At 43.8% G+C, this 20,395-nt stretch overlaps 1 protein-coding gene across 3 annotated transcripts in view; it reads right to left on the bottom strand.

Moving 5' to 3' along the window:
• The window catches only part of LOC146649398 (carboxyl-terminal PDZ ligand of neuronal nitric oxide synthase protein-like), a 247,081-nt gene that overhangs the window by 63,448 nt on the left and 163,238 nt on the right, over window positions 1–20,395 (bottom strand). For 2 of the 3 annotated variants that reach the window (XM_085387094.1, XM_085387096.1), the window contains exon 8: window positions 7,837–8,001. In XM_085387094.1, coding sequence (XP_085243220.1) covers window positions 7,837–8,001 — 165 coding nt within the window. The remainder of the gene's footprint in view (window positions 1–7,836; window positions 8,002–20,395) is intronic. The other variant, XM_085387095.1, reaches the window with a different exon arrangement.

The following is a 20,395-nucleotide window of genomic DNA, read 5'->3' as shown; positions in this document are numbered from 1 at the left end:
TGGCCGGGCCTTAGTCCATGGGGCCCGGCCGGGCACAGCCCGAAGAGGAGACATGGGCCCATCCTCCCGCAGGCCCACCACCCGCAGGAGGCGCCATAGGGGTCGGGTGCATTGTGTGCCGGGTGGCGGCCAGGAGCGGAGGCCCTGGAGGACTGACCCCCGGCTGCCAAGACTGGCAATAGGGACATGGAATGTCACCTCTCTGGTGGGGAAGGAGCCTGAGTTAGTGCGTGAGGTTGAGAGGTACCGGCTAGATATAGTCGGGCTCACCTCTACACATGGCTTGGGCTCTGGAACCAGTCTCCTGGAGAGGGGCTGGACTCTGTCTCAGTCTGGAGTTGCCCCTGGTGAGAGGCGGCGGGCTGGGGTGGGCATCCTAATATCCCCTCGGCTTGCTGCCGGTACGTTGGGGTTTTTCCCGGTGGACGAGAGGGTTTGTTCCCTGCGCCTTAGGGTCGGGGAACGGGTCCTGACTGTCATCTGCGCTTATGCGCCGAGTGGCAGTTCAGAGTACCCAGCCTTCTTAGAGTCCCTGGGGGGGGGGGGTGCTGGAGGGTGCTCCACCTGGAGACTCTGTTGTCCTGCTGGGAGACTTCAATGCTCACGTGGGTAACGATAGCGAGACCTGGAGGGGCGTGATTGGGAGGAACGGCCTCCCTGATCTGAACCCGAGCGGTGCTCTGTTATTGGAACCCTGTGCTAATCACAGTTTGGCCATAACGAACACCCTGTTCGAACATAAGAATGTCCATAAGTGCACGTGGCACCAGGACGCTCTAGGCCGTAGGTCGATGATCGATTTTGTAATCGTATCAGCAGATCTGCGACCATATGTTCTGGACACTCGGGTAAAGAGAGGGGCTGAGCTGTCAACTGATCACCACCTGGTGGTGAGTTGGATCAGGTGGCGGGGGAAGACGCTGGACAGACCTGGTGCACCTAAACGCGTAGTGAGGGTGTGCTGGGAACGTCTAGCAGAGGCCCCAGTCCGCGAGATCTTCAACGCACACCTCCGGCAGAGCTTCAACAGCATTCCGAGGGAGACTGGGGACATTGAGTCCGAATGGACCATGTTCAGCGTCGCCATTGCCGAAGCTGCTGCATTGAGCTGCGGCCGCAAGGTGGTTGGTGCCTGCCGTGGTGGTAATCCCCGAACCAAATGGTGGACACCAGAGGTGAAGGGAGCCACCAGGCTGAAGAAGGAGTCCTATCGGGCTTGGTTAGCCTGTGGGACTCCGGAGGCAGCCGACAGGTATCGACAGGCCAAGCGGAATGCGGCTCGGGCAGTGGCTGAAGCAAAAACTCGGGTGTGGGAGGAGTTCGGAGAGGCCATGGAAAAAGACTTTCGGACTGCCTCGAAGAGATTCTGGCAAACCGTCAGACGTCTCAGGAGGGGAAAGCGGTGCTCTACCTGCACTGTGTATAGTGCTGGCGGAGCGCTGCTGACGTCGACTGAGAAAATTGTCAGGCGGTGGAAGGAATACTTCGAGGACCTCCTTAATCCCACTGACACGTCTTCCGAGGAGGAAGCAGAGTCTGGGGATGAGGGGAATGACCCGCCAATTTCCGGGGGCGAGGTCACTGAGGCAGTTAAACAACTCCTTGGTGGCAGAGCCCCTGGTGTTGATGAGGTCCGCCCCGAGTTCCTGAAGGCTCTGGACGTTGTAGGGCTGTCCTGGTTGACACGCCTCTGCAATGTTGCGTGGAGATCAGGGGCAGTACCTGTGGACTGGCAGACCGGGGTGGTGGTCCCCATCTTTAAGAAAGGGGACCGGAGGGTGTGTTCCAACTACAGGGGGATCACACTCCTCAGCCTCCCTGGGAAAGTCTATGCCAGGGTGCTGGAAAGGAGAGTTCGTCCGTTAGTCGAACCTCGGATACAGGAGGAACAATGCGGTTTTCGTCCTGGTCGCGGAACACTGGACCAGCTCTTTATCCTCTCCAGGATACTTGAGGGTTCATGGGAGTTTGCCCAACCAGTCTACATGTGTTTTGTGGACTTGGAGAAGGCATTCGACCGTGTCCCTCGGGGTGTCCTGTGGGAGGTGTTGCGGGAGTATGGGGTGTCTGGCCCATTGCTACGGGCCATTCGATCCCTATACAACCGTTGCAAGAGCTTGGTTCGCATTGCCGGCAATAAGTCGGACTCGTTCCTGGTGGGTGATGGGCTCCGCCAGGGCTGCCCTTTGTCTCCGGTTCTGTTCATAATTTTTATGGACAGGATTTCTAGGCGCAGCCAAGTGGCGGAGGGCTTTCGCTTTGGTGGCCTCAGAATCTCATCTCTGATCTTTGCAGATGATGTGGTTCTCTTGGCTTCATCGGGTGAGGGCCTCCAGCTCGCACTGGAACGGTTCGCAGCCGAGTGTGAAGCAGCGGGAATGAGGATCAGCACCTCCAAATCTGAGGCCATGGTTCTCAGCCGGAAAAGGGTGGAGTGCCACTCCGGGTCGGGGATGAGTTCCTGCCCCAAGTGGAGGAGTTCAAGTATCTCGGGGTCTTGTTCGCGAGTGATGGGAGAAGGGAGCCGGAGATCGACAGACGGATTGGGGCTGCAGCTGCAGTAATGCGGACGCTGCACCGGTCCGTCGTGGTGAAGAGGGAGCTGAGTGTAAAAGCGAAGCTCTCAATTTACCGGTCGATCTACGTCCCTACCCTCACCTATGGCCACGAGCTGTGGGTAGTGACCGAAAGAACGAGATCGCGGATACAAGCGGCAGAAATGAGCTTCCTCCGAAGGGTGGCTGGCCTCTCCCTTAGAGATAGGGTGAGAAGTTCGGCCATCCGGGAGGGGCTCAGAGTAGAGCAGCTGCTGCTCCACATCAAAAGGAGCCAGCTGAGGTGGTTCGGGCATCTGACAAGGATGCCCCCTGGGCGCCTCCTGGGTGAGGTGTTCCAGGCATGTCCCACCGGGAGGAGGCCCCGGGGCAGACCCAGGACACGCTGGAGAGATTATATCTCTCGGCTGGCCTGGGAACGCCTTGGTATTCCCCCGGATAAGCTGGAGGAGGTGGCTGGGGAGAGGGAGGTCTGGGCCTCTTTGCTTAGGCTGCTGCCCCCGCGACCCGGCCCCGGACAAAGCGGATGAAGATGGATGGATGGATGGATGGTTCTGATATATGCCTGATGTTGATGCTTAAAGTTGCTCAAAAAGATGCTTGAAACTATGAAAAAGTGGGACTTTGAGTGGAAGAAAATTAATTTGTTTACAGTTTTTCAACAATGAAAACATAATGTGGTTAGCTCCTGTACTTACAAAATAAAAGCTCAGAAAATGCTGCAAAAATGATGCAAATCATCATTATCATTAATTCCTACTAATTTCATTTACTGAAGTGGAAAAATTCAACCTAACATCCTGCACTTAGAGGCCCTTTTTTGTAACATGGACAATTGCTGCAGTCAAAAGGTGAAAATTCACATGACCTTATTAAATACACGAATAGTACCTACAAAAAACCCCCAATTGATTCTGAAGGGGTCAGCTGACCGATTCTTCATGGAATGAAGTACAATTGCCAAGTACAATGGCACGTGTCTTTGTCTGACTGACAAAACAAGTTCACAAAAGTTGGTTTGCCTTTGCTGCATAACAAAGAGCACATTGTCTCGAGGGCAAATGTCTCAAAGACGGTGAACACATAACGCTGATGTCTGTCTATCCCATTTTATCCGTTAAAAAAAGCTGTTTATCGTACATACAGCAATTGAGCCTGTTTCAGTATTTTTTCTCACATTTCAAGTCCTTAGATAATTTTTATAATTTATGCGTATATACACTGGAGTCTTGGCAAAACTAAAAGTCCTTATGTTTTTTTCTGGCTTTGTTTATCAAAGTTGTGGGTGGCTGATTTGTTATTGTATAACAGCACTATGCGCTCGTGTCTGACAGCTCTAAAAATCAGAAGGGACTCCCTGTTTGAGACATTAGAACCATAAACAAGAACTACAGCTGTCTTAAAGATGACTAAGTAGGTTACTTTGTCATCCAGCAGCATTTACTTTCAACACAACCCCTGAAAAAACCCCTAACACTGTCATTTTCATTTATTGGTGTGAAACTGAAGCGAAGACGCCAGGGACGACTATTAGTTTTGATAAGTAAACCAACTGTAGAACTCTAAATTACACAAAATACACAGAGCTAAAGACGTGCATGTGCAAGCACATCTTCAGCCAGATGATCTCCTTGTTCCTCTCTTCCTCTGTGTCTTCATCCATAATTGGGACTATCTGAGCAGAACCATGTAGCCTTTTCTTTTCTACTGTTTGACCTTTATTACTAGAGTTAGCTGCCTTTCCTTATTAATAGTGCTTAGAAGCAGTTTCAGAAAAGTTTATGCTTATACATCAGAGAGACCGATTTGACTGGACCAGTGGGAGAGAACGCACGAGGGCTTAATAGTTTTTCTTGGCCACAAACAGCACAAATCACTTCTATTGGCAAACTATCAGTCATTATGAATGCTCAGGAGATTCACATAAGCACACTGATGAAAGAGATTGTGTTGTGTGTTGTGTACATGTTGAAATTCTGAAATTGAAATAAGAAGAGAAATGATCGTCTGTATAGTTACGTTTTAAAGTGAGGAAACATCTGTCAAAAAGTAAAAATCCATCTAATTCTGGCTTTAAAAAAAGTCATTTGTCTCCCATCTTGGTGAATAAAATTCTTGAATTTTAATCAGTCTTATAGGACTAATTAGCCGATATGTGCGTCTGTGCATTGCATCCATACAGTTGATGGTTGTAGCTTGCTAATTAACCTCGTAAGCATTAGCTAATAACTTAGCGCTCTACCCTTTTACTCAAATATGGTCACGTGTAACTTTAACTCCCACATTAACGGCTAAAACCACTCCCTTTGACGCAGAGTTTAAAGCTAGTGATGGGTGACAAAAAGTGGTCACCTCCAAGTAGGTCAGTAGTAGCTTCATAGGCATGAAGTAAACTTCTTAACTATGTTGGCTACATTGGGGCTTTTTCAAGCACTTGAAAATTCCCAGGCAACAAATGTGCCTGATGTGACTAATACTAAAAGTCCTCCATGAAGGACGTAACTGTGTTGAAGACTGTATTTGTAGGTTACATCAGTGCTATTATGTGCAGCCACTATCCAAACTAGCAGACAAACTAGCCCCTCCTGGATAAGCTTGAGCTGATAAATTAGGAGCGCGTTCTCCTAAATACGGTAACCTCTGGCTACAAAAGACAAAAAACAAGAGCTATAATCCAAGTTTGAAGGCAACAAAACGGGAGTTCACAACACAGTTGGCGTTCATCTTCTATAGTAACACATAAAGTTAGAGCTACTGTTCTCACTAAAGTCTCGGTGATATATCAGGAAATATGAGCAATCTGCTGATCTGCATTCATAATGGCTGACAAATGAAAATTTAAAAAGTAAACAAGAGACGGGAGAAATGGCCTTCAACCATGTTAAGAGTGTTAAAGTTGCACCGTTTGTCCAACAGAGGGCACTCTGAAATTTCCCCGTTGGTAACACAAATGGCAAAAAACAAAAACCAGCTAATCTGAGCAGCCAGTTAATCCAGTACGGTAATAAAGTCAGATCATTTTAAACGGCGCCGTCATGTGATTTTAGCAAGAACTCACAAATGAATACACATAACAAATGTTAGGGGGATCTGTTTACGGAGCTTCTGATACAGACTTGTATGGAAGGACTTGTTAAAAACGTTGTCATTGTCCGAGCATTAGATAAATGTGGATAGCACCACATTTGGGAAGATGACGCGCCCCTCCCTGAGTGTGGGCTGAAAACAAATGGCCATCCATCCTTGTAGGTGCTTCACTGGCAGATACGGCTGTGGATGTATATGAATGGTTGCTTTGTAATTTAAACCTACATTATGTCCAATATATGTAATATGTCTCTATGTCGAGCCTGATTTAGAGCACGAGCCAAAACAAGTAAAGAAGTAATGGAGATATTTTTTTATTCTTCAGTGTTGCTTAAGTTTTGACCTCATAAAGTTGAGAAGTTAGGCCTTATAAATGATTCAATATTAGATTATTTTTCTGTCAATTATTTGATCGATAGCTGAGGTAGTTATTTAAGCATTGCAGAGATGGATGGTAGAAACAGCAGAGTGCAGCCAGAAGCCTATAAGGAAATAAACTGAGGTGAAACTAATTTAGATGCTGTGTGGAAGCAAACTGCTACAGCATCTCAGACAAGTTACGATCACTTGGGAAACCTTGCTAAATGGCAAAAGAACCAAGGTCAGACACAAATGCCTGGAACGCACTCGTTTGAAACATTTCATGAGGTGAAAATCGTTACTTCATGTTCCAAAGCAGTTTTGATACATTTAAAAAAAATACACACACTAGTTCCTCTGCCCGTGGGCAGCTACCTTTGGCCTTATTAGTGTGTAATTGATCGCACCTATGTATGGGCATGCTCAGTCTGAATGTGTGATTTGTCAGTTGTGGCAGCAGTTTGTTTGTTCATCTCCATCTTAAGATGAGAACAGTAAAGTTCAGTGTGGCCGGGCAGTTTAATCAGGACCTCCGCCTCCCTCTCTAGAAGCTTTGAGACATCAGAATTTAACTCTCTGGGATGCTTCTGGGTCAGCAGTGTGAGTGAAGAATCCACAAGGGAAAGCGTGCTGAGCTATGAAATGGCACTTTCTAATCTTAATCTTAAGGCCTTCTGTGTATGTGTGTTGATCCAGCTCGCAAACCCAAAGCCATTTCTGTCACTGTTCTCCTCCCCCACTACAGCCACTCAAGCTGGATGACTGATGTCTCATGCTGGATGTGCTTTGCACTTTTTTCCTCTCCAAGACCACAGGCATGTGTTGATCTCCTTAATTTGTCAGTGACCCGTGAGTCATTCCACTGATTATCCTTTCCACCCAAGGGAATTCAGAAATTACTGTTAATACAAAATGAAAAGAGGCCTATTATTCTTTTGCCTCATTTTCAGTCACTATTATAGTGATGGATGCTCATATCAAACATGGCCAAAGTTTCAGATCACGTGTAATCCCTGTGAGCCAAAAGCTCAGGGTTCAGATTGCTCTAAATATTCTCTTTCAGGCGCTCAGCACCAGCTGTCAGAACAATGTTGGTTTAAAGGTGGGTGGAACGAGTGTAAACAGCTTGTTTCAGACAGTAGGTGAACTAAGGGACTTCACCAAGTCCTAGTCTAATGCAAAGAAGGATTATTCTGAGCTGTCAATCCTGAATAGCTACTTCAGCAAAGTCGGATGGAAAGCAGAATAACAAGTCCCAATTAGAGATGAATTTTGGCAACAAGCTTGAAGGTACTCTAGCATCCTTGTACACAGCAGAAACAGTAACTGATATAGCATCGGCGGATAGACCGAGGGTGTGGTTGTTGCAACCTACAGGTGAAAGAAATGTGCTCTTAAACTGAGGTCTGTGGGTTAGTGTTGTGTATTGATTTAAAATCAATCACCAGTGTACCAATACACTGTTCATGATTCATTAGCTTACACCAGACTGTTGCTCTATTTCTATTGTTATTTTCATCTATATTTTAAAAGTGAATAAATATATGAGCGATCAAACTGACCATAGCTACAGTGTTTTCTCTGTGCTCATCTTCTCTTACATTCTGCAAGCTTACCCATAAGACTATAGCCGAAAAGAGGCCACATGAAGTTTGGAGGTTCGTAACAATTTACTCTGCAGAAATTTAGCAACTTCACTATGGTGAGGATTGTAGTGAGCAGTGTGAAAGTACTGGAGTGATGTGAAATGTAATTTAAATGTATAAAAAAGCATATTTTTATTCCTGTGCAAGCAGATTTCATGGGAGACATAATGTCACTGGATGACACTCACCTGTGCCACAGCCACTTGTGTCTGCTGCTGTTGCTGCTGGAGCTGTTGCTGGAGCAGTTGGATCTGGTGGTGCACAGACAACGGGGTGCTGGGTGGCAGTATGCCTGATGCTGGGAGCAGCATCTTGGGGCTGGACACCAGCAGGGAAGCCTCCTCTGAAGGCTGCTACCAGAGGGAAAAGGGGGAAATGAGGTCAGCATGATGAGGCTTCAAACAGAAAATCCTGCAAACTTGTTATTATGAGCACATTTACGGGTGGAAGAGCCTTCAAATGAATCACCGTGGACCAAAAATACAAAAATAAATGATACATAAGTCCATGCATCCGTCTATCCATCCATCTCAGCCCCTCCTGGATGGCATTTTTTCCAAAAATCAAAGTACGTTTGTTCTAATATAACAAGAAATTGGTTGTAAAAGTTGAAAATAGTTCAAGTTAACAATTAATTTGTCATGGTTTCTGACAGAATATCTAGATACAAGTCCCGAAACATATTTCCAGCAACCGTCAGTGTACTAATGGCACATTGTGCTACCTAATGCAAGTGTATCATATATCATCCAAAGTGTCAAAAAAGGGAAGATGTCATACATCTTCGCCTTGCTCATGCGAGCACTATTTAACAAAGCTGCTAGTTGACAGTCTGCAAGGTCCCTGTTGGACACGCTGTCTGTTCCAGTAGTCAGTCTGTGGTGTTTTGTGAAGGGAGCAGTACGTAAGTACATTATTTATTTACACCGCCTTTCAAAATACAAATGAAATATCAGTCTAAGAAGACAGTTTTAAATCTGTTATTTACAGCAGTTTTGTGCATGGCGCTGCCTTCACGTCTTATTACTACGGTTAGCTGTTGGAGTGATCTACAGCTTTTGAGGATTGGACATTAAATTGTTATTGCACTAAAGAACAAGAGCGTTGTAGTGACATGCAAACTACGTCTAGAACAGAAACAATTGCTAACACAACTTTAGCTCTCACTGCTGTCTACTGTTTCACTCACTCACTGAGAGGACAGACGCACGCTCCACTTGACTGTCGCGTCTCTCACCCTCTCTGTTTTTCCACATAATGATATTATCTTGTATCCTCGCATGTGATTGGCCACAATGTGGAGGGATTGGAGCATAGCTGAGCCACTGTGTGAGAGCTGAGCAGCGAAAGGAAATTAAGTGAGGAGCCGGCTCGCGCTCATTACATTGTGTATCATGGATACTGTTGACTCCAAATCTCCCAACCACTATGTCGATCTGAGACAGCGAGATGGAGACAGTGAGACCAAGACAAGACCGAGACCAAAGTCTGTCAAGACCAAGACCACGTAAAAGTGGTCTCTTGAGACATCCAACTCTAACTTGCAGCACTATAACTTCCATTTTCACCTATCCATGTTTCTACAGTAGTGAGTAACGTCCCCAACACTGCTAATAAGTAGTACAAGACATATAAAATGACCCAGATATTTAAGAAATACATAATTTGATAAAACATAATATTTCACGTAAAAAAAGTAAAATGAATATCAGAGCTTGTGTTTTGCTTCACATGTTGCAGGTGTATCTGTTAAAATTGCACACTCATGCTCGTTTTAACCATGTACTACTTCAAACACTTTTTCTAACTTGCTCATAAGAAGCCGATGATGCAAATCAAAAGTAAAAAAAAGAGAAAGAAAAGAAAAGGCTTTGCTAATGAATAAATAAATACAATCAGGACAAGCAATAGCGTCAATAAAATGCCTTGGAGAACAAGCCGTCATCAAAACAACAATCTGAATTTAAAATGTAGAGTTGCTGATTAGTTGCACCAGTGTGGAATGAGTGGTGCTGCCCTGGAATGCAGATCAGTAGCACTGAAATGCTCCACTCCAACAATAATGAGCTTTGGGAATCAGCTCTCCTTCATCTAACGCCATGAAGCATCGTATTATAGTTTCAAGGCTTTAGTTACCGGTCACACTTCGTGGCCTTTCCGTCATTCAACTAGTCAAAATATATATATTTCTGTAATACAATGGCCAAATAAAATATCTCATAATCCATGCTAATGATGACATCCAAGCAGACACAACATGGAAATACATTTAAAACACGTGCTGTTCCAAAAAATACACAGCCATATTCTCTTCTCCGTCATCAGATAGGAAGATAAATGCAGGTATTAAATCCCCTCTTGAAGCGGTCCTTAAAAACAGACTATTACACGTTGGTATAGAGGAATAAAAAAAAAAAGCACTCTCAGACATACACGGAGACCTTGAGATTATAGCGTACATGTTTTCCTCCAAAGGCATTTACCACACAGACTGATACAGGCTGAAGGCCATGTAGTGCCCCAAAGGTAAAACATTAAGTGCGCTTTGCTGTGATGGACCAGTCATGGCAGTAGTGAGAGGAGTCTAACAGCGAGCTGACATAAATTCGGAAACCTCGGGGCCTAATAAATGAAGCCAAGTGCCAAAAACTGCAGTTCCTTAAGGGTCACTGGAGGCTGGCTTCAAAAGCAAGTCAAATTGATTATTTTAAAACCCCTAAATGCTGTCGCGACTAAGTTAGGCTGCTTTGACTGATCTGTGTAACAGCACACGCTGTGTAGATGGCCTCTTTTAATTGAAGTTACTGAACTCCACCTGTCTTGAAAGTTACTGTTTCACTGAGTTTGTGTAGTTGGAGGAATTTTAAATGGGTGGATATATATTGTGGCTTGAAAGCCTGCAATCTAGTTTTAGTGACCGGAAAGTTTGTATTTATCAATAAGCCTCTCATCACTGTGTCATCTGTGGCTACAACTTAGCAACCAAACTTTCATGCCGATAAAGCAAGAATGAGCTGGTGGTGGCCATCACACCAAAGTGGATGCTTTAAAATGTGAAAACACTGGGTGGTATCACTTCCACTGCCACCTCTCTTACCTCCTGATGTGGACATTGTCGCCCTTAAAAACGGAGCAGTTTGCACAACTAGTGTATCGTAGCAGCAACACCACAGACCACCTTGTGCATACACCTGTGATGCTACCAGTTTCTGACAAAACTGCGATATTTATGTGTAACAGTGTTGGTCAGCCAGCCAGATATATGTGGATATCAAAAGCTTTTGAATAGAGCTGCTGTGTATTCGAGGGCAAAGTGTTTCATAATGAATCAAATGCTATTGGACGGTTGGGGCGACTGGCGATCAGAAACCTGATGAAATTGAACCTTAACCTGCCTTAAGGAATCTACGCCAAAATACTTCACAGTCTGTCTCTCATGCCTTCTGGTGACACCAAGAGCAGACGCACTCTGCATGAGAGGAAAATGTGACTGATGGCCTGCCTGACACGGACCTTTTATGTTAACGAGAGGAAATTATCCAGGTTGACAGGTTGTTTGGCGCCATCATGATTTGAATAATAAGACAGAAGTCTCCAGAATGAGTGAGAGTGTGTGTGTATAAATGTGAGATAAGAGAGAATTTGTTGGCGATGACTTCTCAGTAACAAGCAGGATCCCGATAAACGTGTTTTCTCTAAAGTGCCTCTTTTTAACACACACTTCCTTCACCTTTATTCCATTGGAGTTACTCCGAGATACGTAAAACAACTGCTCAGCTGCTAAGTAAAGGACGGTAAGCAGGATTATTGCGGTAGCTTTGAAGCTGGGTTGTCAGACAGAGAAGGTTTAGCAAGTGGAAGCGTGAATAAGATAATTCAGCACTTAAAGCAACACAGAGGAAAGAGGATGGCATGTTTGGCTCACGAGTACTGTGGACACAGGAACTATTCCCAATTATAGAGAAACAGAAGGAGAAGACAGACATAAATAGACTGTCAGCTGGCGCAGAAGAAGACATAACACAGATGGAAAGAAATCCCATTCCAAAAGTACACTGATTTAGTCATCTGCAACATTTTCCCATCTGATAAATGGTAAATGGCCTGTATTTGTATAGCGCTTTTCTAGTCCCTAAGGACCCCAAAGCGCATTACACAACCTGTCATCCACCCATTCACACACACATTCACACACTGGTGATGGCAAGCTACAATGTAGCCACAGCCACCCTGGGGCGCACTGACAGAGGCGAGGCTGCCGGACACTGGCGCCACCGGGCCCTCCGACCACCACCAGTAGGCAACGGGTGAAGTGTCTTGCCCAAGGACACAACGACCGAGACTGTCCAAGCCGAAGCTCGAACCGGCAACCTTCCGATTACAAGGCGAACCCCCAACTCTTGAGCCACGATCGCCCCATAAACTGTTTACTACCAGTGATGTTTCCCATCACTTATAACAATGATTGTCTATGCCATAACTGCATATTAGAAAAGCCATTATACTGCTTTTGCAAAATCCATTGTCAACATCCAAAGAATGTGTCACGGAGGACTGGAGCTGTTCTAGCACCTAATAAGCAGTTTTGAGGAAGCACATAGGAAATTTCAGCCTCTTTGGGATGTGGGTAGTTCAAGAGTTGTCATTTTCCCCCTCATTTAACATCAATGGTGAACAAAAGAGCTAAGGCAGGCCAAATATATGGTACCATACTAGACGCAAACAGCAGCTTACTATGCATCAAACAAAGGATTCCAGGCAAAGGAAGGTAATTCCTATGCAGACCAAACACATGAAGTTTGTCAGGTGCACTAACCATAAATTATAGGATGTAGTCACAGACTATATATAAAAAATAGACGGTTTGTGCCTTTAGCCCTAAGGTCACAGTTACAACTCTGGCTGCATAGAAGCATAGAATCAGTTTATGGCGCTTATTTGAGTCAGAGGAGGATAACGCACACAATGATTTGTCTTGTGGCTGTTGAGTTGACTTGATGTATGCTTACTGTATTCTAATTATATACGTTTTGAAATATATATTTTTGAAAGCAGCAGAAAAAAAACTGTGCAACGAATACACAGCATATCGACAAAAGCAGTGGGCCACCTACAGGAGCTGCGCAGCCTTGGAAACCTAAGCCATGAAGCTCCCAGCACACAGCTCTTTTGCTGATGTTAACTTCAGAGGAGGTCTGAATCTCTGCATTCCTATATACTGTAAATCATAGGAATAGTAGTATAAAAGAAAAACCCGATGCATTTTACAGATGAATTGCTTGACAGCTGCATTGATAAAAGTGGTAATGATTGTGGATGTAGGAGTATGCTACCATTTTACTTTCAAGCTCTTTTCAAGTCTCTTTTGAAGATGACAAACAAAAGACTGGTTGCAGAGTTGGTGTATTAGCTTCTCAGGGTCATTCTTTACCCATCTCAAAATGATGCCACACTTGGAATATAAGCTCTAAGAATGATATGGACTAATAATGTCAGAAATAAATAAAGGTATTAAGAACCAACCAGCTGATAGACTGTAATGACCTCAAACCTTATCAAATGAAGTTTGATTGTAGAATAGTGTAATTTAAAGAATATCAAAATACAGTTGTTGCATTTTCTTTAAAAAGGTTCGGCTGCAATAAATAAAAAAGAACATGTAAAAGGGTGAATAATTATTTTTATTATCCCTGAAACACATGACACATCACACTTCCTCTGAGCCAAATCCTGTAACTCCAAAAATGCCACTGCATAGAGGGCCCACACAGCTGTGTGAATGCTGGATGCCAACATATTCCCATAAACTGCACAATGCCTGGAGTGACTCCTAAAAAACTGGTGACTGAGCTAGCGAGGGTTGATGCATATGAAAAGCTGTCAAGGATGTTAAATGGGGCAGGCAAATGTGGGCGTAGAAGGCACTCAGTTGTGAACATTTGTAATCTTTGTGTTAATGGGTACAAGAAGTCCATTCATTAAAAAAAAGAAGCCAAACTGGTGATGAGATCAGTCTCTTTTTTTTTTAAAGTAACTTTTGAATTTCCATATGAGACGCAACAATGGGTATGTTAATTTGGATAATGGGTGGATAAATAAAAAACATCCACAATGCCGACGACAAAAGCCGAGGACAGGCACTGAGTCAAACCCACACATGAAACGCTCACACCCCCGTATTCACAGCTAGAAGTTTGTTAAACACAATCCTGCATATTCAAACACAGACTCGGCCTCTCTGCACTGTTTACTGCCTAGAATAAGAAACAACAGTCCATGCCTGAATGCTAAACTTGTTTACCACAGAAAAAGCCAATTATGGAAGACGGAGTGAATATTCAAACTGAGAAGGGGGGCTTAAAGGGGAGGATCAGCCATATTGCTGAAATTTCTCATAACTGTTTGACCCAAAGGGAAAAGTTGCTATTATATCACACACTAACAAGTTCATAGTTGTCCCTTTATAGCCTTCCCTTTATCTTTTAGCCTCTGGTTGTACTCATTGATGGACAGACAGAAAACAGGGAAGCAGAGAAAAGGGAAACAAAGCTAAAGATAGATGATGAGGGATAAAGGAAGTTTTTAATTCTCCTCCTACAGCTGTGATTACACTAGCTGCTCTCTGTCTGTCAAACAGACAGTGCCCTCCCACCCACACACACACACGGACGCTGGCTATAAAACACTGTGCAGTCTGACAGGTTCTGGCTTCCTTCACTGCTGACAGCCTTGGCTACAGATTTACAACTTTATCAAGGGCTCTCGAGAAGAAAAAAGAAAATAAAATCTGCACAAATTACTCCACTGTGGCTCTGCCTGTAATAAAATTGCATGACATCAATCTAAACAACCTAAACCATGGTATAGCAGTATAAGGGAATATCTTAATTTGGCGGAAGTGTTTTGACGTGCTTGGGCACGTTACTATGAATAACCCCATTAACAGACTACTCCTCCACTATGTTTTACTTCTAAGGGTGACTTCATGATAATATAGTGATAGCGTGATGCCTCCTAATGTAACAAATCTGTTATTGTTCAAAGGATGTTCCAAAAGAAAAATGGTTTGGGACTAACAGAATAATAATAATAAGAAGAAGAATTTGGGGCTAAGAAAAGCTTTGGTGTGAAAAGCAAGACTAAAGAGCTGTTTATCTTAAAACAATAGTTTGATTTATTGTGTCTTGATACTTTGTTATTAATATCCTAGCCATCTTGCTATTGTTTAACCAAAGATTTGCCTAGTGTCAGGATTAGCTAAATTAGCAAAGTTTGAGAAACAAGTAGACATTTAAAAAAAATTCCCACTCATTTTGGCATTCCAGTTTTCTACAAAACAGGTGATATTTTTATAAAAAAAAGGGTGCATGTTAACTACAACCAGTACCCTAGATCAGCGGTCCCCAACCCCCGGGCCTCGGACTGGTACCGGTCCATGAGTCGTTTGGTACCGGGCCGCGAGAGTTGAGGCTCAGGTGTGAAATGTATGGTTTTCAGGGTTTTTATCGGTTTTCAGTGTTATTTTGTTATCGTTTTTATCGTTTACTCGGTTTTCCTGGGTCTTTTCACGTGTGTTATGAATAAATTTTCTTTTTTTCGGTACCGGTACTAGTTTTATTTTGTTGTATTTATCCGCGACACCTTAAAGGCCGGTCCATGAAAATATTGTCGGGAATAAACCGGTCCGTGGCGCAAAAAAGGTTGGGGACCGCTGGCCTAGATGGATCAGCAATGACTTGGTAGATTTTAAGTTAATTACTGTATATTTCTCTGAATAATTTGTTTTCTTTGTACAACTATTTGACGGGGTTACTTGAAAGAGCAATATTCTAACCCAGGGGTGTCAAATTCAGGTTTACCGAGTGCCATATTGAAATACGAGGATCACACCAAGAACCATAAACATGCTTTAATCTGTAAATATACAGTACAGTACTGTATAGACATTTGAACTGCCCTTCAAGTTTTTATATTTTGCTTCCAAGGAGCTCAAGTGGTGGAATAGCTCCCTATGCCTTTTCAGGGTTTGTTTGTTTGTTCAGCCACTTAAGGACCCCAAAGCACTTTACACATTCAGTCATCCACCCATCCACACACACATTCACACACTGGTGATGGCAAGCTACATGTAGCCACAGCCACCCTGGGGCGCACCTCTGACCACCACCAGTAGGCAACGGGTGAAGTGTCTTGCCCAAGGACACAACGACCGAAACTGTCCGAGCCGGGGCTCGAACCGGCAACCTTCTGATTACAAGGCGAACTCCCAAATCTTGAGCCACGAAGGTGAAAAAAGCTCCCCATGGACCCCTCTTTTCACTTGGTAAAGATTTAAGCTACTCATTCTCCCACCTCAGTCCCAGCTGAGATTGTTTGCCTTCAGCAAGAACTTTCCTTTGTCTTGGATTTTGATTTAGCTAGCCTTTTAGCTTCAGTGGGTGCTCTGCAGGTCTGCCTGTCTGTTTTGTTTGGTGTATGTAACAAGATCATGGAAATGGTCACCAAATGATGTCTCAGTGATATATCCTGTGTACTGATACAGGATGAAATAGGAGTGTACTAAATCAGAGAATATTTCAGCAGGTTTTAAAATCACATCCACAGTTTGTGGCAAGCTCACCCACATTTTCAACCCAGCATGCCACACTGATCAACACCCTGAGAAAGGAACCTCGTTGTCCCATCCTTCAGAATAGCCTTTTCATATTTCCTTTCCAATTTCCACTGAGTCCTTTCACTTCTGACACAAGCATCAGGTGGTGGTTGTTTTTTTGTTTTTTTTTGTTTTTAAATAATGCATACAGTCTGCAAGCTAGACTCAGAGCTTGTTAGGGAATATCTACAACCGTGCAACAAAGTCGAACATTTCTTTGCCCTTAGTGTCATTAGAATCATTTGAGCTGCTTTTGATGATCTTTCAACACAGCCATTGTTGTTATTGTCAAAGCTAATCTAAATGACATTTCTTGTTTTCCTGGCTAATGGTTGCCTCATTACTTTTTAATGATGCCAGTCACATAGTTGCGGGCATTAATTTGCATGTCGTTGTACTTGAGGCACTGGCTGTTCTTATTACTCAAAGCTCTGTTGGTTTTGCTTCAAGATGTCTAATCAGAGACTGATTCAGACCTGGGAAGCAAAGGGAGAGCTACTTATTACTGTAGTATAAAAACAGTAGGCAGTAGGGTCTGTGGAGGGTTCATACAAAACAACTCTTATGTTAACAATTATAAATAATAAGTAACATGTAATTGGGAGTGGTGAACAAGTTGACAAAAGTCTGTTGCAAAACCTATTTGGTATACCTGGATTTCTTCCAGGTTATATTTAGGTGATTTGCAAGCCAGGCTGGTAGTTTAATTTGTCTTAATCCAACATTGGACTTCTACAGTCATCCTCGCAATTTCTTCTACAGATCAGACATGCCAGTTACAGCTCCATTCATCCCATCCACCCGCCCAGCTATCTGGGGGGAGGGACTGGAGCCTATTACAGCTGTCATGGAAAGGTGGAGTGGACCTTGGACAGGTCGTCAATCTGTCGCAGGGAAAACTCTTCCTATGTAGACTATGGTGAAGCTAGGGAAAGAAGTGGAGTAGGGGTAAAAAAAACCCCCCAGAAAAGGCTTAGTGTTGTATGCGAGGCTGGACACGAAGAAAGGAGGAAAGGACTTGTATCAATTGGATATTGACAAATGCAGAAGAGGAGTACGGGATCCAATTTACAAGGGTGATGTGCAGAGCCGTCTACAGAGGGATAATTTTGATGAGCCATGCCATGAAAAGAGTTGTTTAAAGATAGGTTAAGAAGAGAGGTGACAATCAGCATGGAGCAGTATGGACTGCATGCCAGTGTTGATGGAGAAGTACCGAAAAGGTCAGAAGCAGTTGCACTTCTGTGTAACCTGATGAAGAAACTCCCAAGAACCTCTCAAGAAATGTTGCTACACGTTGGGTCGACGCAGCCTGCAACAACTTAAATAGCGTGGAAAGTTACAGTGTAGGGATAAAAGCTAAAGCTAAACCAAGCTTTACAGATGGGTTCAAAGTGGGGGTACAGTTGAAGATGTTAAGGTTTCCATTGGATGTGACCAAAATGGACAAGATTATAAATGAGTATAACAGAAGGGCAGGTTGAGCAGTTTGGTGGGTAAAGTTAGAGTAGCAAAGCTGAGATGGTTTGGACAAAGGATGTTAAAGATGTAGCTGCCAGTAGCGAAGAAAAAAAAGAAGACCTCAGAAAAGACTCATGGATGTATTGAAGGAGGATGCTAGGGGTAGGGTGAGATGAAGGCGGGTGATCTGCTTTGGTGACCCCCTAAAGGGAGTAGCCGAAAGAAGAAGAATGTCGACACAAAATGCAGGCTACTGGAGTGGAAAGTGTAATGATGGATGAGACAGAACAAGCAAATGATGAACGGGGAAACAAACCCTCTGTGTGGAAGTAAAAAAGATGTACGATCATCTCAGGCTTTGGAATGCAGATCAATCCTGGACTAACTCAAGCCTGCCTGAGGCGAAAAGGTCACCGTTTTACTTTGTCTTTTCTTTGGCCGCATTTTTTTGTGGTTTGCTGTCAGCCAACAACACACGAGTTACAGGCTCAGAGCAAATAGCTTCCTACATGGGATGATACCAGGTCCAAATACCACAACATTCCCACATATACGCATTTAAAAGCAGACGTGGATAAAAATAGAGGGTAAAAATGAGGCATGCTTAAATGTTAAGGTCTGCAGGATGACAGTATTTTGGCTTTGGGACTCCTTGGTTATTGGCAGACTTGTGTTGTATCACAACTTTACAAGTCTGCACACACATGCACACGCGCGCACACGCATGCTGGGAAATCAAATCAGACAGTGAGGCTACAGAGAGAAACCACCTCAGCTAGTGCCTCCAATATAAATGGGTCAAGAGACAGTTTCACAAAACCCCGCTGAGTTTACAGTGAAAAGTTGAGAGGCTGCATTTTTATTGTGTGAAGAGCATTGGAAAGATAAGTCCTGTAAGGCTGCTGTGGAGACAGGGAAAAGGGCCAAGTGTGAGTGTGCCTGCAGCTTAGAAGCTATGAGTTAAAGGCTGAAGAGACATGAATGTTTCTTTTTTTAGGCCATGGTAACAGGATTAAAATTGTTTCATGAAATAGACTAACAGTGCTATGATTTAATATATGTAACAGTGGTGCTAAAGCTGTAACTTCCTGAAAGAGAATAGACTCTTTCAAGGTTAACAGCACTTGCTACTCACACCTCTTCCCTGCTTTCTACAACTCTTTATGTCATCATCAACATCATCACCCTCTTGTCCTGAAGCCAGGCGAGTAATCACACGTGTGAAAACAGAATTTATGGTCTTTAGAGTCACACTTGACTACCTAAGCTTTCACACTCAGGGAAGATGTTCAAATTCTCAGTTGCAGCTGCTTAACTACTCATTTATATATTGAACCATAAATTAAACAAGTACTTATGTATCTAAAAAAAAAACAGAACAACACCATTTCTGAAAGATGCAACTGACAGGAAAAACAAGAAGAATAAACACAAACACGTGTGTCAGAAGCATGCTACAAGAAGTTAAAGGAAAGTATCACGATGCTAGAAAGTTCATTATCATTTTGAGGAAAGCGATTGAACCAGGCTGTAAAATTAAAACTATACTAGTAGCCCAGAGAAGCTTCAGTGCTTATTCCGATCTTGGTGGCCTTTTGTTTTGCTCTCTTTCAGGATGAACCCCTCACTACTTCAATAACACTGAGGTCTGAACTCTAGGGAGGCCAATCCATAACTCATGAAATTAACTGTCCGTTTTCTATCATCTACGTATGTTTTTTTGCCGTGTCTTTGAGATCCTTGTCATATGAAAAAGTGAATGTGTTGTCAGTCAGACATTTTCCAGATGGTACTGCTTGAAAATGAAATCAATTTTGACAGTATTTGTCTGCAATCATAATCCCATCAAGTTTGATAAAGTCCCCATCACCGCCGGCTGAAATGCAAACCATGACAGAGCCTCCAGCCTTTTACAGAGGGCTGCTGACACACCTGTTACCACTGATTTTCAGTCCGGTTCTTGTATAACGTGGCATACCTCAGCTGTGCAGCTTTTCTTGCAGTTTCTGTTAATGATGGCTTCTTGACAGCAATACTTCCAACACAGACCATTTCTTATAAGTCTTCAGTGAACAGTAGCTCCTATGACTGTTCACTTCTTGACACAGATCATGGATGTCACTCACCCAGTTTCCTTAAATTTTTAAAGGTCACACTGCACACCATGCCCAGATATGGCAGGTTGTTAGTAGGGGTGCAACGATATTCGTATCGATATTGAACCGTTCGATACAGTGCTTTCGGTTCGGTACGCATATGTATCGAACAATACAACATTTGTAATTTATTTTATCAACTTTCCTTCTGACGATGCTGTCTGTGTTGAGCGCTCAGTGAATCTGCGTTCGACTACTCCGCCTAGGCTGCACTGTCGAGCGCAGATCCACTGAGCGCTCAACACAGACAGCATCGTCAGAAGGAAGAGCGCAGGGCACCTCCCCTACCCTCATTCAGATGTGGTGTTTGGAATTATTTTGGTTTTCATGTGGCGTATGACCCTGAAGGTAAGCGAGTCATGGACTAAAGTAAAACAGTATGTTGGATGTGCCACACAATGCTCAATTACATGGGTGGGAACTAGTGTGTTAGCACAGTTAGCTCGTTAACGTGTTGGCCGTCTAGCCCCATGCACG

The sequence above is a fragment of the Rhamphochromis longiceps genome, linkage group LG17 (genome assembly GCF_057381845.1).
Source record: "Rhamphochromis longiceps isolate RC_006_pf linkage group LG17, R_longiceps_female_GT1.1, whole genome shotgun sequence".
Classification (NCBI taxonomy): domain Eukaryota; kingdom Metazoa; phylum Chordata; class Actinopteri; order Cichliformes; family Cichlidae; genus Rhamphochromis; species Rhamphochromis longiceps.
The sequence above is the reverse complement of the archived record's forward strand: the minus strand, read 5'-3'. Positions and strand labels throughout refer to the sequence as shown.